General features: G+C 45.4%; 1 protein-coding gene across 2 annotated transcripts; it reads left to right on the top strand.

The window, feature by feature from the left end:
- The first annotated feature begins 3,005 nt into the window (after nt 1-3,005).
- LOC115102483 (tumor necrosis factor receptor superfamily member 5-like) lies at nt 3,006-27,015 on the top strand. Of its 2 annotated transcripts, XM_029622486.2 has the most exons (9): nt 3,006-3,291; nt 18,012-18,090; nt 18,223-18,348; nt 19,109-19,255; nt 19,449-19,542; nt 19,668-19,726; nt 25,362-25,454; nt 25,540-25,571; nt 25,673-27,015. In XM_029622486.2, exons 1-9 carry the CDS (start codon nt 3,211-3,213, stop codon nt 25,955-25,957), a joined length of 996 nt encoding a protein of 331 aa, XP_029478346.1. In that variant the 5' UTR covers nt 3,006-3,210; the 3' UTR covers nt 25,958-27,015. The 2 variants fall into 2 exon arrangements, with proteins under 2 accessions (XP_029478346.1, XP_029478347.1); XM_029622487.2 differs by lacking the exon at nt 25,362-25,454 and having other exon boundaries at nt 3,007-3,291.

The raw sequence follows: 27,015 nt of genomic DNA, 5'->3' as shown, positions 1-27,015 counted from the left end.
TAGGCTTGATGACTAACAACGACAAGATGGCCTACAGGGAGGAAGTGAGGGCCCTCGGAGTGTGGTGTCAGGAAAATAACCTCACACTCAACGTCAACAAAACAAAGGAGATGATCGTGGACTTCAGGAAACAGCAGAGGGAGCACCCCCCTATGCACATTGGATGTGACAGTAGTGGAGAAGGTGGAAAGTTTTAAGTTCCTCGGTGTAGACATCACAGACAAAATGAATTGGTCCACCCACGCAGCAGCGCCTCTTCAACCTCAGGAGGCTGAGGCAGTAGTGGGTGAACAGGGAGTACAGGAGAGGGCTCAGAACGCACCCTTGTGGGGCCCCAGTGTTGAGGATCAGCGGGGTGGAAATGTTGTTGCCTACCCTCACCACCTGGGGGCGGCCCGTCAGGAAGTCCAGTACCCAGTTGCACAGGGCGGGGTCAAGACCCAGGGTCTCGAGCTTGATGACGAGCTTGGAGGGCACTATGGTGTTAAATGCCGAGCTGTAGTTGATGAACAGCATTCTCACATAGGTATTCCTCTTGTCCAGATGGGTTAGGGCAGTGTGCAGTGTGGTTGAGATTGCATCGTCTGTGGACCTATTTGGGCGGTAAGCAAATTGGAGTGGGCCTAGGGTGTCAGGTAGGGTGGAGGTGATATGGTCCTTGACTAGTCTCTCAAAGCACTTCATGATGACGGAAGTGAGTGCTACGGGGCGGTAGTCGTTTAGCTCAGTTACCTTAGCTTTCTTGGGAACAGGAACAATGGTGGCCCTCTTGAAGCATGTGGGAACAACAGACTGGGATAGGGATTGATTGAATATGAATATAAATAATGTATAGCGCAAGTGATGTGTGGTTATGGAAACTCATATCAGACTGAAATGTAAACGACAACAAAAAACTCCACGACATTTCACGACAACAAAAAACTCCACGACATTTCAACGTGGACATTTATGTATTATTTGGTTGACGTTGATCAATGAGATTTCAACCTTTATTCACCCACTCAACAAGACAGCCAAAAGTTTGTTGAATTCCCAATGTGTTTTCACTATGCTTTCAACCATCTAGCACAACCAAATATCAATGGAAATATGTCAGAAGTTTGGTTTAGTTGTCATTTAAATGTTATCACTGCGCTTTCAACCACTTAAAAGCAAAACAAAGTTAAAATGTGAATACAATGTCAGATATTTTGTATTTATACAACAATTGAATGTGTTATCACTGTGCTTTATCTAGCGTAACAAAATTATGTGGATTGCATTCGAGATTACATTAAAAGCACATAGTGCAAGTGAACAATTATGTTCGAGATTCTATGCAGATCATAGGAATTGTGATATGAGTTTCCATAACCGCAGACCTGCAAACTTTGCATGCCAACTTGAACATGCACACTTTCTATGGTTGCATAAGTAGACATTTATAGATACAGTAACCTCAAAATGTGACATTGGATATTTTACTCAAAAGGTTGAATAGGTTGTCAATAAAATAACACATTTTAATAGGCTATTTACTGTATTAAAAAGCGATTTTGAATTGTGTTTGGTTGTCAACGTTAACAAATATTTGAAGGAGATGTATATTTTGTGCTACTAACTTCTGGCTTTAATTCCCGTTTGTCTACAAATTAATAATTGATATGTTGGATTCATGTCCCCATCACAACCAAAAATCAAAGTTGAAGAATAGGACTAAATCTAATCTAATCAAACTTTAAATGTACTTTCAATAAAGTTTGATTTGATTTAGTCCTATTCTTGAACTATTTTTGGTTGAGATGGAGACGTGAATCAAACATATGAATTAATAACTTGACGATTACATTTTGAAATCAACCAAGGCTTGAAACCCTAGGCCTCTATGTATTGTCTGTTTTTAGTTGAACTGTGGGTTGAATTGAAACCCAGCAGCTGTTGATGACTTTGCAAATACTATATAGGCCTAAACAGTATCATAGATGATATATGACTTTGAAACCATGTTTACATTTAATTAGCTCTTTTATATCTGCCCTTTTGACAGACTTTGCGACCATCAATGAATCTATCTAGTTATTAAGAGATCTCTCAATAATCTTTCTCGGGATAGCACATTGGTAGCAGTCACTGACAAATATCTAAGCTAATTAGCGCTGGGCATGGGAACATTTTTGGGATGGGAGAACAAATGAATGCCTATAGATAAATCAACTCTCCAGTAGGAGGTGCTGCCCAGCCTATAGTTTTTTTCTTCCTGATAGTGGATAAAACATTGAAGATGTGACGTTGTTTCAAAGGTACAAATGCAACATATTTTATACAAGGTTTGATTATGTTAAATTGATTACCATGATGGCATAATCCTGTGGTTGAAATGTCACCCTCAAAACAACAGTTGATTACTTTTTTAATAAGATCCCATGTTTTTTCCACATACTGTAGATTCCACGTCACAATACCTTGCACATTATGCTGAAACCATGTTTATTTAACCAGTTTCTCTCCAGTGGGTATTATTGAAAGTGTATATTTAAAAAGTGTATATCAGAATGTACCAAGATTTACAATTATATTTGAGTCATTGAGCAGATGTTCTTATTTAGAGCTACTTACAGTCAGTGCTTTCATCTTAAAATAGCTAGCTGGGGGGGGCTCACGGGTGCCCGCATCCCCGCTGTTGACACCAGTGTAGAAAATGTGGGAGGCAAATAAAGTGGGAAATGACACTCCCAAACTATTGGTCTCATGGCAAGCACAAACCACACTCCCAAATAGGCTTACGTTATTTCCATCGAGCCTGCCCTCTTCAACCTAAACTTGATGTACAGCTATGATTAAATAGCCTAATCAAAGATCACATTTTTCACAAAAATATTGGTAGGCCTAACATTTACATGACTCGTGAATGTTTGTTCGTGCATTCCACATCTTGAGTACGTTAAACCTCGGGCATTTTACAGGAAACGGTCACGTGTGTTTGTCTTTTAAGGAATCCCCCATGTTTCAAGTCACTTATATATTCTCCGAGTCCAGCCCACCGCTCAGCTCGTTGTCAAGAGACTGCCGGTAGGTCTACAGTACCGTTGCTTGACTACCCAGACTCGTTGCTCTGGACAAACACTACGCCTTACCCACGTTTATGTAGCGAAAGATTGAGCAGCAGAAGAATTTAGCGTGAAGGCTTGTACAGTAGCCTATTTGCGGAGTGGGATTGCATAGAAGCGGATGAGAGGAGTTGCAAAAATACTTGGTTGTTTTATTACGACAAGGATCGAAATGATCGTTCTGCTTTTATGTATTCTGTCGGTGAGTAGCTTAGGTTACTTTTTATTATTGTGTGTTACATTGGCATACGTCTTTTGCATTCAGGGAACCATATACAATACATACTATGCTACAAATAGCCTATATTGATGTTGGGTTTCTTTTGAATTAATTTTACAATTGAAGCGATTTTAAACAAGTTTGCCAAATGCGTCAAAGCTCATTCAACACTTTCACTTTCGATTTCGTTTTGAAGCAACTGCCTCTACAAAAAAATGTCAGTTCAATCTACAATGTTGCAATATTTTGTTATTTTACTATCTCTAATGTGAAGTATTAACGCAACTGACTTATGACATGTGGTTTTATAGGCAATAGTGGCCAATCCTCAAAAGGGCTTAGGTTTTTGAGATACCACAACCTGAGGTTTTCACGTCTCTAATGCCTCCCATTTGTGAAATGGATTTGACAGCAAAAGTGCTTAAATTGATAGATATTATGACAAACCCCTAAACTCAAAACGTGCAGAATAATGCCTGGCTGAAGGGGTTTGGGCCACATAGGTTAATGTAACCATAGCTGCGCAAAGTATGGGTGCTGACATGCTGACCAGACCGGACAAGTCGCGTGCGCGAGCGTCGCAAAATAAATTTAGAAATCCATGTTATTCAATTATTGCACCCACACTGCTTGCGCTTGCCGACGCCAAGGGCTAAAATAGAAGTCATTCCTATTTCTGACGCAGATCGAGCTGAAAGTCCTGCCTCTCCCATCTCTTCATTGGTTTATAGAAGTAGGTACCCACCCCATTGGTTATACCCACGTGGGTTATTTATTTTTTTAAAATTTTATTTCACCTTTATTTAACCAGGTAAGCAAGTTGAGAACAAGTTCTCATTTACAATTGCGACCTGGCCAAGATAAAGCAAAGCAGTTCGACACATACAACGACACAGAGTTACACATGGAGTAAAACAAACATACAGTCAATAATACAGTAAAAAAAACAAGTCTATATACAATGTGAGCAAATTAGGTGAGAAGGGAGGTAAAGGCAAAAAAGGCCATGGTGGCATAGTAAATACAATATAGCAAGTAAAACACTGGAATGGTAGTTTTGCAATGGAAGAACGTGCAAAGTAGAAATAAAAATAATGGGGTGCAAAGGAGCAAAATAAATAAATTAATTAAATACAGTTGGGAAAGAGGTAGTTGTTTGGGCTAAATTATAGGTGGGCTATGTACAGGTGCAGTAATCTGTAAGATGCTCTGACAGTTGGTGCTTAAAGCTAGTGAGGGAGATAAGTGTTTCCAATTTAAGAGATTTTTTGTAGTTCGTTCCAGTCATTGGCAGCAGAGAACTGGAAGGAGAGGCGGCCAAAGAAAGAATTGGTTTTGGGGGTGACTAGAGAGATATACCTGCTGGAGCGTGTGCTACAGGTGGGAGATGCTATGGTGACCAGCGAGCTGAGATAAGGGGGGACTTTACCTAGCAGGGTCTTGTAGATGACATGGAGCCAGTGGGTTTGGCGACGAGTATGAAGCGAGGGCCAGCCAACGAGAGCGTACAGGTCGCAATGGTGGGTAGTATATGGGGCTTTGGTGACAAAACGGATTGCACTGTGATAGACTGCATCCAATTTGTTGAGTAGGGTATTGGAGGCTATTTTGTAAATGACATCGCCAAAGTCGAGGATTGGTAGGATGGTCAATTTTACAATTTTTATTGAAAGACGAACTATGTTGCCGGTTGTCGTGGTAATACAATGAAAGTTTAGATGTGATCGCCATATAAGTTCAAAGATGAAAAAGCCTGGAAGGAGGAGAGATGACTAGAAACGATTCGGGTTGGCTGTTTTATGTGTGGATTAATTGCCGGAGTAGAGGTCCTTGTGCATTTGCATTTCAGGTAAAATAACAACTCAATGTTCATATCCCAGGACAAATTAGTTAGCAACAGCAAGCTAGCTAAATAGGACAAATTAACGTTAGCTAGCAAGTGCAAGCAGTGTACACCTAGCGGCAGGTGTACATAATCATTTACCTTTGATCTTCGGATGTTTTCACTCACGAGACTCCCAGTTAGACAGCAAATGTTCCTTTTGTTCCATAAAGATATTTTTATATCCAAATACCTCCGTTAGTTTGCTGCGTTATGCCCAGGAATCCACCGGAAATAGCAGTCACGACAACGCAGACAAATTCCAAATTATATCCATAATATCAACAGAAACATGGCAAACGTTTTTATAATCAAGCCTCGAGGTGTTTTTCAAATATCTATTCGATAATATATTAACCCGGACAGTTGGCTTTTCACTAGTACCGGGAGGAAAAATGGCTACCTCTCTTTTTTGCGCAAAAATCACACTGGGAGCCGCCAACTGACCACTTACGCAATGTGGACGTTTACGCTCATTCTTCAAAATAAAGGCCTGAAACTACGTCTAAAGGCTGTAGACACCTTAGGGAAGCCACAGAAAAAGGAATCTGGTTGATATCCCTTTCAATGGGCAATAGGGATGCATAGAAAGACATGGGTTTCAAAATAAGAGTCACTTCCTGATTGGATTTTTCTCAGGCTTTCGCCTGCGCCTAGCTTCAAGGTTAAACAAATCCAAATAGATTTTTTTATTTGTGAGATTCTTCAAAGTAGTCACCCTTTGCCTTGATGACAGCTTTGCACATTCTTGGAATTCTCTCAACCAGCTTCACCTGGAATGCTTTTCCAACAGTCTTGAAGGAGTTCCCACATACGCTGATCACTTATTGGCTGCTTTACCTTCACTCTGCGGTCCAACTCATCCCAAACCATCTCAATTTGGTTGAGGTCGGGTGATTTTGGAGGCCAGGTCATCTGATGCAGCACTCCATCACTCTCCTTCTTGGTCAAATAGCCCTTACACAGCCTGCAGGTGTGTTGGGTCATTGTCCTGTTGAAAAACACTTTTTTATGTTTTATTTCACCTTTATTTAACCAGGTAGGCTAGTTGAGAACAAGTTCTCATTTACATTTACATTTACATTACATTTAAGTCATTTAGCAGACGCTCTTATCCAGAGCGACTTACAAATTGGTGCGTTCACCTTAAGACATCCAGTGGAACAGCCACTTTACAATAGTGCATCTAAATCTTTTAAGGGGGAGGGGGTGAGAAGGATTACTTTATCCTATCCTAGGTATTCATGAAAGAGGTGGGGTTTCAGGTGTCTCCGGAAGGTGGTGATTGACTCCGCTGCCCTGGCGTCGTGAGGGAGTTTGTTCCACCATTGGGGGGCCAGAGCAGCGAACAGTTTTGACTGGGCTGCGCAGGAACTGTACTTCCTCAGTGGTAGGGAGGCGAGCAGGCCAGAGGTGGATGAACGCAGTGCCCTTGTTTGGGTGTAGGGCCTGATCAGAGCCTGGAGGTACTGAGGTGCCGTTCCCCTCACAGCTCCGTAGGCAAGCACCATGGTCTTGTAGCGGATGCGAGCTTCAACTGGAAGCCAGTGGAGAGAGCGGAGGAGCGGGGTGACGTGAGAGAACTTGGGAAGGTTGAACACCAGACGGGCTGCGGCGTTCTGGATGAGTTGTAGGGGTTTAATGGCACAGGCAGGGAGCCCAGCCAACAGCGAGTTGCAGTAATCCAGACGGGAGATGACAAGTGCCTGGATTAGGACCTGCGCTGCTTCCTGTGTGAGGCAGGGTCGTACTCTGCGGATGTTGTAGAGCATGAACCTACAAGAACGGGCCACCGCCTTGATGTTAGTTGAGAACGACAGGGTGTTGTCCAGGATCACGCCAAGGTTCTTAGCGCTCTGGGAGGAGGACACAATGGAGTTGTCAACCGTGATGGCGAGATCATGGAATGGGCAGTCCTTCCCCGGGAGGAAGAGCAGCTCCGTCTTGCCGAGGTTCAGCTTGAGGTGGTGATCCGTCATCCACACTGATATGTCTGCCAGACATGCAGAGATGCGATTCGCCACCTGGTCATCAGAAGGGGGAAAGGAGAAGATTAATTGTGTGTCGTCTGCATAGCAATGATAGGAGAGACCATGTGAGGTTATGACAGAGCCAAGTGACTTGGTGTATAGCGAGAATAGGAGAGGGCCTAGAACAGAGCCCTGGGGACGCCAGTGGTGAGAGCGCTTGGTGAGGAGACAGATTCTCGCCACGCCACCTGGTAGGAGCGACCTGTCAGGTAGGACGCAATCCAAGCGTGGGCCGCGCCGGAGATGCCCAACTCGGAGAGGGTGGAGAGGAGGATCTGATGGTTCACAGTATCGAAGGCAGCCGATAGGTCTAGAAGGATGAGAGCAGAGGAGAGAGAGTTAGCTTTAGCAGTGCGGGGCGCCTCCGTGATACAGAGAAGAGCAGTCTCAGTTGAATGACTAGTCTTGAAACCTGACTGATTTGGATCAAGAAGGTCATTCTGAGAGAGATAGCGGGAGAGCTGGCCAAGGACGGCACGTTCAAGAGTTTTGGAGAGAAAAGAAAGAAGGGATACTGGTCTGTAGTTGTTGACATCGGAGGGATCGAGTGTAGGTTTTTTCAGAAGGGGTGCAACTCTCGCTCTCTTGAAGACAGGAGGGACGTAGCCAGCGGTCAGGGATGAGTTGATGAGCGAGGTGAGGTAAGGGAGAAGGTCACCGGAGATGGTCTGGAGAAGAGAGGAGGGGATAGGGTCAAGCGGGCAGGTTGTTGGGCGGCCGGCCGTCACAAGACGCGAGATTTCATCTGGAGAGAGAGGGAGGGAGAAAGAGGTCAGAGCACAGGGTAGGGCAGTGTGAGCAGAACCAGCGGTGTCGTTTGACTTAGCAAACGAGGATCGGATGTCGTCGACCTTCTTTTCAAAATGGTTGACGAAGTCATCTGCAGAGAGGGAGGAGGGGGGAGGAGGATTCAGGAGGGAGGAGAAGGTGGCAAAGAGCTTCCTAGGGTTAGAGGCAGATGCTTGGAATTTAGAGTGGTAGAAAGTGGCTTTAGCAGCAGAGACAGAAGAGGAAAATGTAGAGAGGAGGGAGTGAAAGGATGCCATGTCCGCAGGGAGGCGAGTTTTCCTCCATTTCCGCTCGGCTGCCCGGAGCCCTGTTCTGTGAGCTCGCAATGAGTCGTCGAGCCACGGAGCAGGAGGGGAGGACCGAGCCGGCCTGGAGGATAGGGGACATAGAGAATCAAGGGATGCAGAAAGGAAGGAGAGGAGGGTTGAGGAGGCAGAATCAGGAGATAGGTTGGAGAAGGTTTGAGCAGAGGGAAGAGATGATAGGATGGAAGAGGAGAGAGTAGCGGGGGAGAGAGAGCGAAGATTGGGACGGCGCGATACCATCCGAGGGGCAGTGTGGGAAGTGTTGGATGAGAGCAAGAGGGAAAAGGATACAAGGTAGTGGTCGGAGACTTGGAGGGGAGTTGCAGTGAGGTTAGTGGAAGAACAGCATCTAGTAAAGATGAGGTCGAGCGTATTGCCTGCCTTGTGAGTAGAGGGGGAAGGTGAGAGGGTGAGGTCAAAAGAGGAGAGGAGTGGAAAGAAGGAGGCAGAGAGGAATGAGTCAAAGGTAGACGTGGGGAGGTTAAAGTCGCCCAGAACTGTGAGAGGTGAGCCGTCCTCAGGAAAGGAGCTTATCAAGGCATCAAGCTCATTGATGAACTCTCCGAGGGAACCTGGAGGGCGATAAATGATAAGGATGTTAAGCTTGAAAGGGCTGGTAACTGTGACAGCATGGAATTCAAAGGAGGCGATAGACAGATGGGTAAGGGGAGAAAGAGAGAATGACCACTTGGGAGAGATGAGGATCCCGGTGCCACCACCCCGCTGACCAGAAGCTCTCGGGGTGTGCGAGAACACGTGGGCGGACGAAGAGAGAGCAGTAGGAGTAGCAGTGTTATCTGTGGTGATCCATGTTTCCGTCAGAGCCAAGAAGTCGAGGGACTGGAGGGAGGCATAGGCTGAGATGAACTCTGCCTTGTTGGCCGCAGATCGGCAGTTCCAGAGGCTACCGGAGACCTGGAACTCCACGTGGGTCGTGCGCGCTGGGACCACCAGATTAGAGTGGCCGCGGCCACGCGGTGTGGAGCGTTTGTATGGTCTGTGCAGAGAGGAGAGAACAGGGATAGACAGACACATAGTTGACAGGCTACAGAAGAGGCTACGCTAATGCAAAGGAGATTGGAATGACAAGTGGACTACACGTCTCGAATGTTCAGAAAGTTAAGCTTACGTAGCAGGAATCTTATTGACTAAAATAATTCAAATGATACAGTACTGCTGAAGTAGGCTAGCTGGCAGTGGCTGCGTTGTTGTTGTTCTATCTCTCTATAGTGCTGTTTCTTGTATTATGGTCTCTTGTTTCTTTAGAGGTTTCACTTTGTTGTCCTTTTTCTTTTCCTTTTTCTTCTGTCCTTATTTTGTCTTCCTTTCTTCTGTTAACTAGATATTTTTTGTTGTTATTATTTGTAAGCTAGCTAGCTTCTTCCAGGAGAGTCCCTAGCAACTGCTTAGCAACTGCTTAGCAACAAGTAAACAATTCAGCTAGCAATTCAGCTAGCTAAGATAACTGTACAATTTTATGAAAAATAGTTACTTCTTCAAAAGCCTGTCTTTTTGGTTTGTTCACAACTGCGACCTAGCCAAGATAAAGCAAAGCAGTGCGACACAAACAACAACAACACAGAGTTACACATGGAATAAACAAACAGTCAATAATAGAATAGAAAAAGTCTATATACAGTGTGTGCAAATTAGGTAGAATAAGGGAGGTAAGGCAATAAATACAAATGGGTGCTTCGGGTAGGTGCTGCTATAGTGAACAGTGAGCTGAGATAAGGCGGGGCTTTACCAAGCAAAGACTTATAAATGACCTGGAGCCAGTGGGTTTGGCGACGAATATGAAGCGAGGGCCAGCCAACGAGATCATACAGGTCGCAGTGATGGGTAGTATATGGGGCTTTGGTGACAAAGTTAATGGCACTGTGATAGACTGCATCCAATTTGCTGAGTAGAGTGATGGAGGCTATTTTGTAAATGACATCGCCCAAGTCAAGGATCTGTAGGATAGTCAGTTTTACGAGGGCTTGTTTGGCAGCATGAGTGAAGGCTGCTTTGTTTGCGAAATGGGAAGCCGATTCTAGAGTAAATTTTGGATTGGAGATGCTTAATATGAGTCTGGAAGGAGAGTTTACTGTCTAACCAGACACCTAGGTAGTTGTCCACATATTCTAAGTCAGAACCGTCCAGAGTAGTGATGCTGGATGGGCGGGCAGGTGTTGGCAGTGATTGGTTGAAGAGCATGCATTTACTTTTACTTGCATTTACATTGGCATTGTAGCTCGTCTGGAGGTTAGTTAACACCGTGTCCAAAGAAGGACCAGATGTATACAGAATGGTGTCGTCTGCGTAGAGGTGGATCAGAGAATCACCTGCAGCAAGAGCGACACCATTGATGTATACAGAGAAGAGAGTCGGCCCGAGAATTGAACCCTGTGGCACCCCCATAGACTGCCAGAGGTCCGGATAACGGGTCCTCCGATTTGTCACACTGAACTCTGTCTGAGAAGTAGTTGGTGAACCAGACGAGGCAGTCATTTGAGAAACAAAGGCTGTTGAGTCTGCTGATAAGAATGTGGTGATTGACATAGTCAAAAGCCTTGGCCAGGTCGATGAATACAGCTGCACAGTATTGTCTCTTATCGATGGTGGTTATTATATCGTTTAGGACCTTGAGCATGGCTGAGGTGCACCCATGACCAGCTCGGAAACCAGATTGCATAGCGGAGAAGGTACGGTGGGATTCGAAATGGTCGGTGATCTGTTTGTTAATTGGCTTTTGAAGTCCTTAGAAAGGCCAGGTAGGATAGATATAGGTCTGTAAGCAGTCTGGGTCTAGAGTGTCTCCCCCTTTGAAGAGCGGGATGACCACGGCAGTTTTCCAAACTTTGGGGATGATACGAAAGAGAGGTTGAACAGGCTAGTAATAGGGGTTGCAACAATATCGGCAGATCATTTTAGAAAGAGAGGGTCCAGATTGTCTAGCCCGGCTGATTTGTAGAGGTCCAAATGATAGTCCCACTAAGCGCAAACCAGATGGGATTGCGTATTGCTGCAGAATGCTGTGGTAGCCATGCTGCTTAAGTGTGTCTTGAATTCTACATAAATCACTGACAGTGTCACCAGCAAACCACCATCACACCTCCTCATCCATGCTTCACGGTGGGAACCACACATGCGGAGATTATCCGTTCACCTGCTATGTGTCTCACAAAGACACGGCGGTTGGAACCAAAAATGTCAAATTTGGACTCATCAGGCCAAAAGACAGATTTCCACCGGTCTAATGTCAATTGAATATAGAGAAGGCAGCAGACTGCTTGACATGACAACACCAACCATTCCAAGTCACAAACGCCTCTGAGGATCAATGAGGCAACTCAGAGGCTCCAACGAAACCTTTTGCGGTATACCAACAGTGGTATAACTTGTGGCTCCAGGATTGGGCTCTTAAGTCACCTCCTTATTATTTGGAAGTAAGCTTGAATAATTGCTAGTCCAATACTGTTGCCTGAATCCAACATGACCTTCCGCTGGCTCACTGCATTTGTGATGCCCATTGGGATGTTCCGGTGCACTCTTATGATATTTGGGTTGAGCTGGCACATTTATCTAAAACAAAAAATCATGTCCACCATCCTGGCTGTCTGCCCTGGAGTTGCCTTATACAGTGGCAAGAAAAATGTGAACCCTTTGGAATTACCTGGATTTCTGCATACATTGGTCATAACATTTGATCTGACAAACACAGTGTGCTTAAACTAATTACACACAAATCATTGTATTTTTCTCGTCTATGTTTAAAACATAATTTAAACATTCACAGTGTTGGTTGGAAAAAGTATGTGAACCCATGACTTCTCCAAAAGCTAATTGGAGACAGGAGTCAGCTAACCTGGAGTCCAATCAATGAGATTAGTTTGGAGTTGGTTAGAGCTGCACTGCCCTATAAAAAACACTCACAAAATTTGTGTTTGCTTTTCTCAAGAAGCATTGCCTGATGTGAAACATACCTCGAAAAAGCGATCTCAGAAGACTTAAGATTACGAATTGTTGACATGCATGAAGCTGGAAAGGGTTACAAAAGTATCTCTGAAAGACATGACGTTTACCAGACCACGGTAAAAAACATTTTCTATAAATGGAGAAAGTTCAGCACTGTTGCTACTCTGCCTAGGAGTGGTCGTCTTGCAAAGATGACTGCAAGAGCACAGCGCAGAATGCTCAATGAGGTAATGAAGAATCCTACAATGTCAGCTAAAGACTTACAGAAATCTCTGGAACATGCTAACATCTCTGTTGACGAGTCTACGATACGCAAAACACTAAACAAAGAATTGTGTTCATGGGAGGACACCACGGAAGAAGCCACTACTGTCCAAAAAAACCATTGTTGCACGTCTGAAGTTCGCAAAAGAGCACCTGGATGTTCCACAGCGCTACTGGCAAAATACTCTGTGGGCAGATTAAACTAAAGTTGAGTTGTTTGGAAAGAACACAACACTATATGTGGAGAAAAAAAGGCACAGCACACCAACATAACCTCATCCCAACTGTAAAGTATGGTGAAGGGAACATCATGGTTTGTGGCTTCTTTGCTGCCTCAGGGCCTGGACAGCTTGCTATCATCAACGGAAAAAGGAATCCCCAAGTTTATAAAGACATTCTGCAGGAAAATGTAAGGCTATATGTCTGCCAATTGAAGCTCAACAGAAGTTTGATGCAACAGGACAACGTCCCAAAACACAGAATTAAATCAACAACAGAATGGCTTCAAAATAAGAAAAAACACCTTCTGGAGTGGCCTATTCCTCTTTCCGAAACTGTTTCGGTTCAGCAATATTTTTGGGGTGTCTGGTGTGAACTCTCTCTTGAGGTCATGCCACAGCATCTCAATCGGGTTGAGGTCAGGACTTCCTCAACCGATTGAGATGCTGTGGAATGACCTCAAGAGAGCGGTTAAATAAATAATAAACAGACACAGCCCTTTCATAGACTCTCCTTCACAACCAGACAACCAACCATTACACTACAGCAGTATCCTCAGCATCAATCAGACTGAGATAACTATAGTCAATGGGTCTCGTTGGCATGCAAGCTGCATCTGCTGAGTGCCTGCACCCAACTGTCGTAGAAATGGAAGCTGCTGTACTACAGGTTGCTTTCCTGTAACTTGGTTATGCTACTATGTGCTTGTGTTGTGAAAAACATGAACACAGATTGAAGAACTAGTTGTATTCAGCTATTCAAACACAACAGAGGCGGGGCAGTGCCACTCATAGTTTGAGTTATATCAAAAGCAGTAGCTGTGGGAGGATAAAATCACAGGGGAAGCCAAGTCAGGGGGAAAAAATGCAATTTATTACAACCTATGTGTTGTGATAATTGCATTGTTTGCTCTATAACCTGTTAGTTCATATGACTTCACAATGTGATAGACAGTGCTTTCGGAAAGTATTCAGACCCCTTGACTTTTTCCACATTTTGCTACATTTACAGCCTTATTTTAAATTAGATGAGACATTTTTGTAAATCTATTTTTTTTTCAATTAAACTGAAATATTACATGGTCATAATATTCAGACCCTTTACTCAGTACTTTGTTGAAGCACCTTTGGCAGCGATTACAGCCTCAAGTCTTCTTTGGTATGACGCTACAAGCTTGGCACACCAGTATTTGGGGAGTTTCTCTCATTCCTCTCTGCAGATTCTGTCCGGTTGGATGGGAAGCATCGCTGCTTTGGCTAGGCCACTCCAGGACATTCAGAGACTTGTCCTGAACCCACTCCTGCATTGCCTTGGCTGTGTTCTTAGGGTCAATGTCCTGTTGGAAGGTGAATCTTTGCCCCAGTCTGAGGTCCTTAGCACTCTGGAGCAGGTTTTCATCAAGGATCTCTCTGTACTTCGCTCCGTTCATCTTTCCCTCGATCCTGACTAGTCTCCCAGTCTCTACCACTGAAAAACATCCCCACAGCATGTTGTTGCCACCACCATGCTTCACTGTAGGGATGATGCCAGATTTCCTCCAGATGTGACGCTTGGCATTCAGGCTAAGTTCAATCTTGGTTTCATCAGAGCAGAGCATCTTGTTTCTCATGGGTCCTTTAGATGCCTTTTGACAAACTCCAAGCGGGCTGCCGTGTGCCTTTTTACTGAGGAGTGGCTTCCGTCTGGCCACTAACATAAAGAATAAGACTGTAATGTAACAAAATGTGGAAAAAGTCAAGGGGTCTGAATACTTTCCGAATGCAATGTATAGGCCTACGGCCGAGACAAAGAATACACAGTGGCAGAATAAATTTAACTGTACCTTTGTTTCATCATAAAACCGGAGAGCGACATCTGTCTGAAGTCTAGCACCACAGACTCCACTGATCAGCCAAAACAAGCTCAATAACTGAATGCATGCACACACACTCCTATTGAATATGCATGAACGTGTATTGTGAGCAGGCCTATGCCACCTTAATCTACCCAGTTTTTAAAAAGATTTACCATTCAAATGAAAGTATTACCATTATGATGTTGTTATGAGTGAGATTGGTTAAAAACAAAGTCAAATGTATTGTTTGATTTAAACAAAAGTATGCATTAATGCATACCCGGCTGTCCCTGGGATATTTTTTCATAAAAAGGATTTAATGATATTGAACATCGGCCTAAAATATTGTCCATTGGCCTCCCTAAAAAATCCTGTTCGATTGTTCTCTAATTTACAGGGGATTTGAGCTCCATCTAATGGCAGTCATATTTGATTTTAGACGCCATATTGAATTTGCGGCAAAATCAAGGATGGCCCCGAAGATAATCTGTGGTGGCCCCCTGACTATTGCAAGAGTAACTATATGTGTTTTTGTCAGGCAGGACCATACAGCACTGAATGAGAGCAAATTTTACTCGGAAAGTTGTCTATTAATCAGTTCCCAAAAATGCCATTCGTCATAATATTTATGTTATATTCATAGGTCAATCAATCAATCAAATGTATTTATAAAGCCCTTCTTACATCAGCTGATGTCACAAAGTGCTGTACAGAAACCCAGCCTAAAACCCCAAACAGCAAGCAATGCAGGTGTAGAAGCACAGTGGCTAGGAAAAACTCCCTAGAAAGGCCAGAACCTAGGTAGAAACCTAGAGAGGAACCAGGCTATGAGGGGTGGCCAGTCTTTTTCTGGCTGTGCCGGGTGGAGAATATAACAGAACATGGCCATGTTCATAGATGACCAGCAGGGTCAAATAATAATAATAATCACAGTGGTTGTAGAGGGTGCAACAGGTCAGCACCTCAGGAGTAAATGTCATTTGGCTTTTCATAGCCAATCATTCAGAGTATCTCTACCACACCTGCTGACTATAGAGAGTTGAAAACAGCAGGTCTGGGACAGGTAGCACGTCTGGTGAACAAGTCAGGGTTCCATAGCCGTAGGCAGAACAGTTGAAACTGGAGCAGCAGCATGACCAGGTGGACTGGGGACAGCAAGGAGTCATCTGGCCAGGTAGTCCTGAGGCATGGTCCAAGGGCTCAGGTCCTCAGAGAGAGAGAGAATTAGAGAGAGCGTACTTAAATTCACACAGGACACCGGATATGACAGGAGAAATACTCCAGATGTAACAGACTGACCCTAGCCCCCGAGACATAAACTACTGCAGCTTAAATACTGGAGGCTGAGACCGGAAGGGTCGGGAGACTCTGTGGCCCCGTCTGACGATACCCCTGGACAGGTCCAAACAGGCAGGATATAACCCCACCCACTTTGCCAAAGCACAGCCCCCACACCACTAGAGGGATATTTTTCAACCACCAACTTACCATCCTGAGACAAGTATAGCCCACAAAGATCTCCCCCACTGCACAACCCAAGTTGGGGCGCCAACCCCGACAGGAGGATCATGTCAGTGACTCAACCCACTCAAGTGACGCACCCCTCCAAGGGACAGCATGGAAGAGCACCAGTAAGCCATTGACTCAGCTCCTGTAATAGGGTTAGAGGCAGAGAATCCTAGTGGAGAGAGGGGAACCGGCCAGGCAGAGACAGCAAGTGCGGTTCGTTGCTCCAGTGCCTTTCCGTTCACCTTCACACTCCTGGGCCAGTCTACACTCAATCATAGGACCTACTGAAGAGATGAGTCTTCAATAAAGACTTAAAGGTTGAGACCGAGTCTGCGTCTCTCACATGGATAGGCAGACATTCCATAAAAATGGAGCTCTATAGGAGAAAGCCCTGTCTCTGGCTGTTTGCTTAAACATTCTAGGGACAGTAAGGAGGCCTGCGTCTTGTGACCGTAGCGTACGTATAGGTATGTATGGCAGGACCAAATCGGGAAAAATCGGGAGGAGCAAGCCCATGTAATGCTTTGAAGGGTAGCAGTAAAACCTTGAAATCATCCCTTGCCTTAACAGGAAGCCAGTGTAGAGAGGCTAGCACTGGAATAGTATGATAGTGCTAAACACGGCTGCTAGAATCTTGACTAACTGAAGTTTATTTACTGCTTTATCCGGGTAGCCGGAAAAAAGCATGGGTGAATTTCTTTGCATCAGTTTTTGGACAAAGTTTCTGATTTTTGCAATGTTACGAAGATGGAAAAAAGCTGTCCTTGAAACAGTCTTGATATGTTCGTCAAAAGAGCGATCAGGGTCCAGAGTTACGCAGAGGACCTTCACAGTTTTATTTGAGATGACTGTACAACCATCAAGATTAATTCTCAGATTCAACAGAAGATCTTTTTGTTTCTTGAGACCTAGAACAAGCATCTTTGTTTTGTCTGAGTTTAAAAGTACAACATTTGCCGCCATCCACTTCCTTATGTCTGAAACAGGCTTCCAGGGAGGGCAATTTTTGGGCTTCACCATGTTTCATCAAAATGTACAGCTGTGTGTCATCTGCATAGCAGTGAAAGTTAACATTATGTTTCCAAATGACATCACCAGGAGGTCAAATATACCAATTTTTTGTGAGTTTGGTACACATCCGGTGGATAGCGAGACGTTTATTATGTTAAACATTTGAGGGCCAAGCACAGGAAGCAGCTCTTTCAGTAGTTTAGTTGGAATAGGGTCCCGTATGCAGCTTGAAGGTTGAGGCCATGATTATTTTCATCAATGTGTCAAGAGATCTAGTAGTAAACTATTTGAGAGTCTCCCTTGATCCTCAGAACAACTTTGCTTTGGAGGAATACGTAATTTGCTTTCGTGAGCTTTTCCACAAAGAAGCTAATGAATTTATCCCTGCTGAAGTGAAAGCCATCCTCTCTTGTGGAATGCTGCTTTTTGTTGATATTTCCACCTATTGTATCTCTGTGTTTACAGGTCTATATTTCCAAGATGCATTAAGAGATCCTGGTGTGTGTGTGTCCACATTTGAGCAATTTCAGAGCTTACAATATTGGGTTACATGTAACCCCTTCCCCACCCCCCTCCAGCCAGGCATTATTCTGCACATTTTGACTTTAGGGTGTGTCACAATATCTATCAATTTAAACACTTTTGCAGTAAAAAAAAAAATTCACAACCAGTCCATTTCATAAATGGGAGACATTTAGAGATGTGAAAAATATGATTGTGTTTTGTTCTACCCCTGGTAGGAGTATCTCAAAAATGTATCTGGCTTGCCACAAGCCTATTAGACTAGAGCGTGAATTTAGGTACTTTCCGCCCCTGTTGTAGTGGTTGATCTTGTGACAGTTGAGGTGAGAGAATAGATCATTGTAGGGACAATTTTTTTTCTACCTTTTTGTTGACAGGTTTTGACCGTGGTTTACTCATGTGATCCAGAAACACAGTACACGAAGAATGGGGTGTGTTGCAGTATGTGTGGGCCAGGTAAGGAAGAGAACATTCATTATTTGACATATCTGTACTCTTGTCAGCCTTTTGAGTGAAACTGAGTCAATAAACCCTTGTTAGGATCTACACTCAATATTCATAATCCGCAAAACTATATTATCTTAACAGGCACCAAGATGTTATCCAGCCATAGCGGTTGTTTAGATCCACATTGTATGCCATGCCAAGAGGGTGAATACCAGCATGCATTCACAGACAAGAACCTCTGTAAACTGCAACCATACTGCGACCCAAGTAAGACTTTTGATGCTCTTTATGTGTTTGAAGACAAAGTATGTGTCCGAAATCAGATGTGTCATGCCCATAGGGGGCACAGGGGCAAGATTTGTACTGTAAAAAAAAAAAACTTTGTTTCTCTGTAATGCTACTATCCACTTAGCAATTTGATGAAGTTGCCTTTAGCTAGCCCAGATAGGTTCCCAATCCCGCAAACTCATAACTAGCTACCAAGAAGACATTTCAGACTATCATTCAAGTTACAATAGCTTATCAGCTGGCATGCCTGCTGGCAAGGTCGGTAGACTTTAGAAAAGCAAGCATGTACTGAATAAGACTCAGACCTTTAAATATTTTTACCCAGAGCTGCAAAGAAGCATATTTAATGTATTTTAAAAAGAACCTCCAGTCAGGAAGATACAGACAGCTGAAGAGGTATGCTTAGATATGCAGAAAAAGAGACCTATGTATTTCATAGAATTAATGATTATGGTTCTAAGATTGCAGGGAAAAAGCTGTTTCAGGTGTTTGACCCCCCCCCCCCCCTCCGGACCACCCCCCTGCCATCCTCGCATACTTTCTGCCCCAGCAGATTATTGGGGTGCATGACACCCCTGTCTGAAATGACACCCTTTTCCCTATTATTGCATTACTGCAGGCCCTGGTCAAAATGGTGCACTATGGAATAGCATGCCATTTCAGATTCACGTAGGGCCTACTGTTTATCTGGCTTATCTGTTTGTAATAACACAACACTTGTATCTCCTTCCTGCCACAGATAAAAACTTTGAGCACAGTACCAATAGGAACACGACAAGCCTCAGCCCATGCAAATGTAAGCCTGGATACCACTGTTCCAGTGAAGAGTGCCTGACATGTGTTCCACATACTAAATGCAGACCTGGAGAAGAGGTCAAATCCAAAGGTAGAAAACACTCACTTTCCTCATGCTATCAGCAACGATTGGGTTCTACGCTAGTGTGCCCTACTACGTGTCCAAACATGGCTTTTAGGTTTCTGTTTCTATTCTGTTGTATTCTATTAAACTGCAAGAGTTAGGCTAAACTGTTCTTTTTGAGAATGTGGTCACTCGAACCGTATACTGTATATTTTCTCAGGTAACCCCATACATGACACGGTGTGTAAGGCCTGTCCTTTAAACATGTTCTCCAGTGACAGCTCTGCCGAGAGCAAGTGCAAGCTGTGGACGGTGTGAGTAGTTCGATCCTTGTACTATTAAAACAAATGTGATGTGTATGTTATCGAACTGTAAATGAAACCGCAGCCATCATACACATAATAATGTTGGTTTGTTTGATCCCAAATGATGTTTTCAGTTGTACGTCTGAATTCAAAACTGAAGCCGAAGGGACAGCCACCTCAGACACGGTCTGTGGTAAGTACTATACAGGGTCTACTAATTGAATGCAACACACATTTACACATATCACAACGTTTCCATTCTACCATACTGAATTGGGGAACTATAAAATATATTCCTTTATTGTCAGTTGACCATCACTTTCTCACAGTAACTCATTCACTTGAATTGGGCTACATAGTAGGAGTGGCCTGTTTATCCTGGTTTCAAAATCAGACAGCTTAAACCGAAAGTTGTGGTGGGGCTGTGTGGGAGTGTTTTCTCAGTATTACAGTAGCCTGTAGTAGGGCGGCCAACAGTAGCCTGTTGTAGGGAGTCTAATACTAGCCTGTAGTAGGGCGGCCAACAGTAGCCTGTAGTAGGGCAAGTAACAGTAGCCTGTAGTAGGGCAAGTAACAGTAGCCTGTAGTAGGGCGGCCAACAGTAGCCTGTAGTAGTGCAGGTAACAGTAGCCTGTAGTAGGGCGGCCAACAGTAGCCTGTAGTAGGGCAAGTAACAGTAGCCTGTAGTAGGGCAAGTAACAGTAGCCTGTAGGGCGGCCAACAGTAGCCTGTAGTAGGGCAAGTAACAGTAGCCTGTAGTAGGGCAAGTAACAGTAGCCTGTAGTAGGGCGACCAACAGTAGCCTGTAGTAGGGCGGCCAACAGTAGCCTGTAGTAGGGCAAGTAACAGTAGCCTGTAGTAGGGCGGCCAACAGTAGCCTGTAGTAGGGCGGCCAACAGTAGCCTGTAGTAGGGCAAGTAACAGTAGCCTGTAGTAGGACAAGTAACAGTAGCCTGTAGTAGGGCAAGTAACAGTAGCCTGTAGGGCGGCCAACAGTAGCCTGTAGTAGGGCGGCCAACAGTAGCCTGTAGTAGGGCAAGTAACAGTAGCCTGTAGGGTGGCCAACAGTAGCCTGTAGTAGGGCAAGTAACAGTAGCCTGTAGTAGGGCAAGTAACAGTAGCCTGTAGTAGGGTGGCCAACAGTAGCCTGTAGTAGGGCGGCCAACAGTAGCCTGTAGTAGGGCAAGTAACAGTAGCCTGTAGTAGGGCAAGTAACAGTAGCCTGTAGTAGGGCAAGTAACAGTAGCCTGTAGTAGGGCAAGTAACAGTAGCCTGTAGTAGGGCGGCCAACAGTAGCCTGTAGTAGGGCGGCCAACAGTAGCCTGTAGTAGGGCAAGTAACAGTAGCCTGTAGTAGGACAAGTAACAGTAGCCTGTAGTAGGGCAAGTAACAGTAGCCTGTAGGGCGGCCAACAGTAGCCTGTAGTAGGGCAGGTAACAGTAGCCTGTAGTAGGGCGGCCAACAGTAGCCTGTAGTAGGGCGGCCAACAGTAGCCTGTAGTAGGGCAAGTAACAGTAGCCTGTAAGGTGGCCAACAGTAGCCTGTAGTAGGGCAAGTAACAGTAGCCTGTAGTAGGGCAAGTAACAGTAGCCTGTAGTAGGGTAACAGTAGCCAACAGTAGCCTGTAGTAGGGCGGCCAACAGTAGCCTGTAGTAGGGCGGCCAACAGTAGCCTGTAGTAGGGCAAGTAACAGTAGCCTGTAGTAGGGCAAGTAACAGTAGCCTGTAGTAGGGCAAGTAACAGTAGCCTGTAGGGCGGCCAACAGTAGCCTGTAGTAGGGCAGGTAACAGTAGCCTGTAGTAGGGCTGCCAACAGTAGCCTGTAGTAGGGCGGCCAACAGTAGCCTGTAGTAGGGCAAGTAACAGTAGCCTGTAGTAGGGCAAGTAACAGTAGCCTGTAGTAGGGTGGCCAACAGTAGCCTGTAGTGGGGCGGCCAACAGTAGCCTGTAGTAGGGCGGCCAACAGTAGCCTGTAGTAGGGCAAGTAACAGTAGCCTGTAGTAGGGCAAGTAACAGTAGCCTAACAGTAGCCTGTAGTAGGGGTAACAGTAGCCCAACAGTAGCCTGTAGTAGGGCGGCCAACAGTAGCCTGTAGTAGGGCAAGTAACAGTAGCCTGTAGGGTGGCCAACAGTAGCCTGTAGTAGGGCAAGTAACAGTAGCCTGTAGTAGGGCAAGTAACAGTAGCCTGTAGTAGGGTGGCCAACAGTAGCCTGTAGTAGGGCGGCCAACAGTAGCCTGTAGTAGGGCAAGTAACAGTAGCCTGTAGTAGGGCAAGTAACAGTAGCCTGTAGTAGGGCAAGTAACAGTAGCCTGTAGTAGGGCAAGTAACAGTAGCCTGTAGTAGGGCGGCCAACAGTAGCCTGTAGTAGGGCGGCCAACAGTAGCCTGTAGTAGGGCAAGTAACAGTAGCCTGTAGTAGGACAAGTAACAGTAGCCTGTAGTAGGGCAAGTAACAGTAGCCTGTAGGGCGGCCAACAGTAGCCTGTAGTAGGGCAGGTAACAGTAGCCTGTAGTAGGGCGGCCAACAGTAGCCTGTAGTAGGGCGGCCAACAGTAGCCTGTAGTAGGGCAAGTAACAGTAGCCTGTAAGGTGGCCAACAGTAGCCTGTAGTAGGGCAAGTAACAGTAGCCTGTAGTAGGGCAAGTAACAGTAGCCTGTAGTAGGGTGGCCAACAGTAGCCTGTAGTAGGGCGGCCAACAGTAGCCTGTAGTAGGGCGGCCAACAGTAGCCTGTAGTAGGGCAAGTAACAGTAGCCTGTAGTAGGGCAAGTAACAGTAGCCTGTAGGGCGGCCAACAGTAGCCTGTAGTAGGGCAGGTAACAGTAGCCTGTAGTAGGGCTGCCAACAGTAGCCTGTAGTAGGGCGGCCAACAGTAGCCTGTAGTAGGGCAAGTAACAGTAGCCTGTAGTAGGGCAAGTATCAGTAGCCTGTAGTAGGGTGGCCAACAGTAGCCTGTAGTGGGGCGGCCAACAGTAGCCTGTAGTAGGGCGGCCAACAGTAGCCTGTAGTAGGGCAAGTAACAGTAGCCTGTAGTAGGGCAAGTAACAGTAGCCTGTAGTAGGGCAAGTAACAGTAGCCTGTAGGGCGGCCAACAGTAGCCTGTAGTAGGGCAGGTAACAGTAGCCTGTAGTAGGGCGGCCAACAGTAGCCTGTAGTAGGGCGGCCAACAGTAGCCTGTAGTAGGGCAAGTAACAGTAGCCTGTAGGGCGGCCAACAGTAGCCTGTAGTAGGGCAGGTAACAGTAGCCTGTAGTAGGGCGGCCAACAGTAGCCTGTAGTAGGGCAAGTAACAGTAGCCTGTAGTAGGGCAAGTAACAGTAGCCTGTAGGGTGGCCAACAGTAGCCTGTAGTAGGGCGGCCAACAGTAGCCTGTAGTAGGGCGGCCAACAGTAGCCTGTAGTAGGGCAAGTAACAGTAGCCTGTAGTAGGGCAAGTAACAGTAGCCTGTAGTAGGGCAAGTAACAGTAGCCTGTAGTAGGGCAAGTAACAGTAGCCTGTAGTAGGGCGGCCAACAGTAGCCTGTAGTGGGGCAAGTAACAGTAGCCTGTAGTGGGGCAGGTAACAGTAGCCTGTAGTAGGGCAGGTAACAGTAGCCTGTAGTAGGGCGGCCAACAGTAGCCTGTAGTAGGGCGGCCAACAGTAGCCTGTAGTAGGGCGGCCAACAGTAGCCTGTAGTAGGGCAAGTAACAGTAGCCTGTAGGGTGGCCAACAGTAGCCTGTAGTAGGGCAAGTAACAGTAGCCTGTAGTAGGGCAAGTAACAGTAGCCTGTAGTAGGGTGGCCAACAGTAGCCTGTAGTAGGGCGGCCAACAGTAGCCTGTAGTAGGGCGGCCAACAGTAGCCTGTAGTAGGGCAAGTAACAGTAGCCTGTAGTAGGGCAAGTAACAGTAGCCTGTAGTAGGGCAAGTAACAGTAGCCTGTAGTAGGGCAAGTAACAGTAGCCTGTAGGGCGGCCAACAGTAGCCTGTAGTAGGGCAGGTAACAGTAGCCTGTAGTAGGGCAGGTAACACTAGCCTGTAGTAGGGCGGCCAACAGTAGCCTGTAGTAGGGCGGCCAACAGTAGCCTGTAGTAGGGCAAGTAACAGTAGCCTGTAGGGCGGCCAACAGTAGCCTGTAGGGCGGCCAACAGTAGCCTGTAGTAGGGTGGCCAACAGTAGCCTGTAGTAGGGCGGCCAACAGTAGCCTGTAGTAGGGCGGCCAACAGTAGCCTGTAGTAGGGCAGGTAACAGTAGCCTGTAGTAGGGCAAGTAACAGTAGCCTGTAGTAGGGTGGCCAACAGTAGCCTGTAGTAGGGCAGGTAACAGTAGCCTGTAGTAGGGCAAGTAACAGTAGCCTGTAGTAGGGCGGCCAACAGTAGCCTGTAGTAGGGCGGCCAACAGTAGCCTGTAGTAGGGCAAGTAACAGTAGCCTGTAGTAGGGCAAGTAACAGTAGCCTGTAGTAGGGCAAGTAACAGTAGCCTGTAGTAGGGCAAGTAACAGTAGCCTGTAGGGCGGCCAACAGTAGCCTGTAGTAGGGCGGCCAACAGTAGCCTGTAGTAGGGTGGCCAACAGTAGCCTGTAGTAGGGCGGCCAACAGTAGCCTGTAGTAGGGCAAGTAACAGTAGCCTGTAGGGTGGCCAACAGTAGCCTGTAGTAGGGCAAGTAACAGTAGCCTGTAGTAGGGCAAGTAACAGTAGCCTGTAGTAGGGTGGCCAACAGTAGCCTGTAGTAGGGCGGCCAACAGTAGCCTGTAGTAGGGCAAGTAACAGTAGCCTGTAGGGTGGCCAACAGTAGCCTGTAGTAGGGCAAGTAACAGTAGCCTGTAGTAGGGCAAGTAACAGTAGCCTGTAGTAGGGTGGCCAACAGTAGCCTGTAGTAGGGCGGCCAACAGTAGCCTGTAGTAGGGCGGCCAACAGTAGCCTGTAGTAGGGCAAGTAACAGTAGCCTGTAGTAGGGCAAGTAACAGTAGCCTGTAGTAGGGCAAGTAACAGTAGCCTGTAGTAGGGCAAGTAACAGTAGCCTGTAGGGCGGCCAACAGTAGCCTGTAGTAGGGCAGGTAACAGTAGCCTGTAGTAGGGCAGGTAACAGTAGCCTGTAGTAGGGCGGCCAACAGTAGCCTGTAGTAGGGCGGCCAACAGTAGCCTGTAGTAGGGCAAGTAACAGTAGCCTGTAGGGCGGCCAACAGTAGCCTGTAGGGCGGCCAACAGTAGCCTGTAGTAGGGTGGCCAACAGTAGCCTGTAGTAGGGCGGCCAACAGTAGCCTGTAGTAGGGCGGCCAACAGTAGCCTGTAGTAGGGCGGCCAACAGTAGCCTGTAGTAGGGCAGGTAACAGTAGCCTGTAGTAGGGCAAGTAACAGTAGCCTGTAGTAGGGTGGCCAACAGTAGCCTGTAGTAGGGCAGGTAACAGTAGCCTGTAGTAGGGCAAGTAACAGTAGCCTGTAGTAGGGCAGGTAGCAGTAGCCTGTAGTAGGGCAGGTAACAGTAGCCTGTAGTAGGGCAAGAAACAGTAGCCCGTAGTAGGGCAAGTAACAGTAGCCTGTAGTAGGGCAAGTAACAGTAGCCTGTAGTAGGGCAAGTAACAGTAGCCTGTAGTAGGGCAAGTAACAGTAGCCTGTAGTAGGGCGGCCAACAGTAGCCTGTAGTAGGGTGGCCAACAGTAGCCTGTAGTAGGGTGGCCAACAGTAGCCTGTAGTAGGGCAAGTAACAGTAGCCTGTAGTAGGGACGCTAACAGTAGCCTGTGTAGTACCTCTGTCGACACTAGTCTAAGGGACACATAGGCTGTAGGCTATGGTTGGTTGGTTAACAATAGTTGGTTGAATTGTTTGTAATGTTGTTTTGATTTACTTTACAGTGCCAGTACCCAATTCCTATGGAACAATAATCACAATTGTAATGGCCTTTGTAGCTGCAGTGGTTTTGGGTGTTGTCCTGTGCAAATTTAGAGGTATTTAACACTAATTGTATTATGTTATTTGAGTGATATCTTTACGTTGGAATCTTTGAGTAATCATATTTTTATTTTGTTCTAGGTCAACTCGGAGAGGCCTGCAAGAAAGCAAATGTACGTTCTCTATATACCTTTAGTACCAGCCGTGACAGTAATGCTGCTATTCTGTTATATTTAGATGCTAACTCACAGATGCATTGTGTCATTCACCGTAGGAATCCTGTATGGATTTGAATCTTAAGAGGGGAACTAAGAGGGCTACAGCAGACGGAAAAGCAGAAGAGGGAAACGCAGGACCTGAAGAGGGGAGGGAACAACTTCAACCTATAATCAAATTGGGAGAGCCACCATCAACACCATACCCATCATTGCCAGGTCCTCAAATACCAGAGGAGGTTGAAGCTAAAGACATGTCTGAAAATGGACAATTGGTGGTGCAGGAGGAGGGTAAATCTCACCATGTTTCTGTTTCTGATACACAAAGTGTATTTTATGAATAGCTATAGATCACATGACCACCTGGCTTCACCTATTGCTTAACATGACAAACAACAGCCAGGTTGTGCATTAATTAATACAGTAGCGGTGTGTGGGTAAAATCACTGGGGAAGCCAAGCCAGGACAAAAGGTCATACTACAACCTATGTTGTGATAGTTGCGTTGTTTGCTCTATACCCATTAGTTCATACACCACCGTGATATACAATAAGACAGTGACAACAAGAAGACAACAGTCACACAGTGGTGGAATAAATTCCGCGACACATACGTTTTTGTTTCATCACAAGACCGAAGAGCAACATCTGACCCGTTGAAGTCCACAAAGCATATTGTATGTAACAAACAGTTGTGTTACCTAGAGCATGGTCAATAAAGTTTTATGTTTTTGACAGTTACTAATGAGCTACTGAATTAGAACCACAGAATTACCTCAAGTCACTACAAAGACAACACGAACACTGTCCCCGCTATTCCAGCACCATTTCAACTTAAAACATTTAAAACATCATCAATCAAGGCTATATATGCTTAGTTTAATACACTGAAAACAAACTTAAAAATACCAAAAATATTTTAGTCCAATCAATGTTGCTAAATATAATTCTGGCTGTGTGCGTGTGTGTGCGCAAGTGGGAAAAAAAGAAAGTTCACTCACCCTAATTGTAGATTAGTTAAACGCCAATGCCATCCTCCTCTCTTTCATGTTGGCAAAACGTTCTATGGCTTTGTCATATAGTATGCTTTTAGTTTTTTATTTTCATAGGCTACCTAGATAAAATGCTTGCTATCCTTACTTCCTCACATGGGCAACAATGATTGATATGGTTGAATGTTCTGTATATTGTAAATTGTTGTAAAAAGTATTGGTTGCTGTATTCTGTTATAGAAGATGTTCATAAGCACACTAGAGAATGGCTTTTTTATTATGTCGTTCTGTTTTAATTACTCTCCTTTGCATTAAACTATCAAAAATAAATGCTACTGAGTTGTTCATAAGTACAATGCCCATTCAAATTTGAAATGTCTGTTTTGTTTTTTATTAAAAATTTAAAATCAA

The sequence above is a fragment of the Oncorhynchus nerka genome, linkage group LG20 (assembly GCF_034236695.1).
Source record: "Oncorhynchus nerka isolate Pitt River linkage group LG20, Oner_Uvic_2.0, whole genome shotgun sequence".
NCBI classification, from domain to species: Eukaryota; Metazoa; Chordata; class Actinopteri; order Salmoniformes; family Salmonidae; genus Oncorhynchus; species Oncorhynchus nerka.
This window is presented reverse-complemented; position numbering and strand designations above follow the sequence as displayed.

Coding starts and splice junctions, on each gene's coding strand:
- LOC115102483 (XM_029622486.2), top strand. CDS start 3,211: ATGAGAGGAGTTGCAAAAATACTTGGTTGTTTTATTACGACAAGGATC. Junction 3,292..18,011: donor TGCTTTTATGTATTCTGTCG/GTGAGTAGCTTA, acceptor TTTTGTTGACAG/GTTTTGACCGTGGTTTACTC. Junction 18,349..19,108: donor GCAACCATACTGCGACCCAA/GTAAGACTTTTG, acceptor TTCCTGCCACAG/ATAAAAACTTTGAGCACAGT.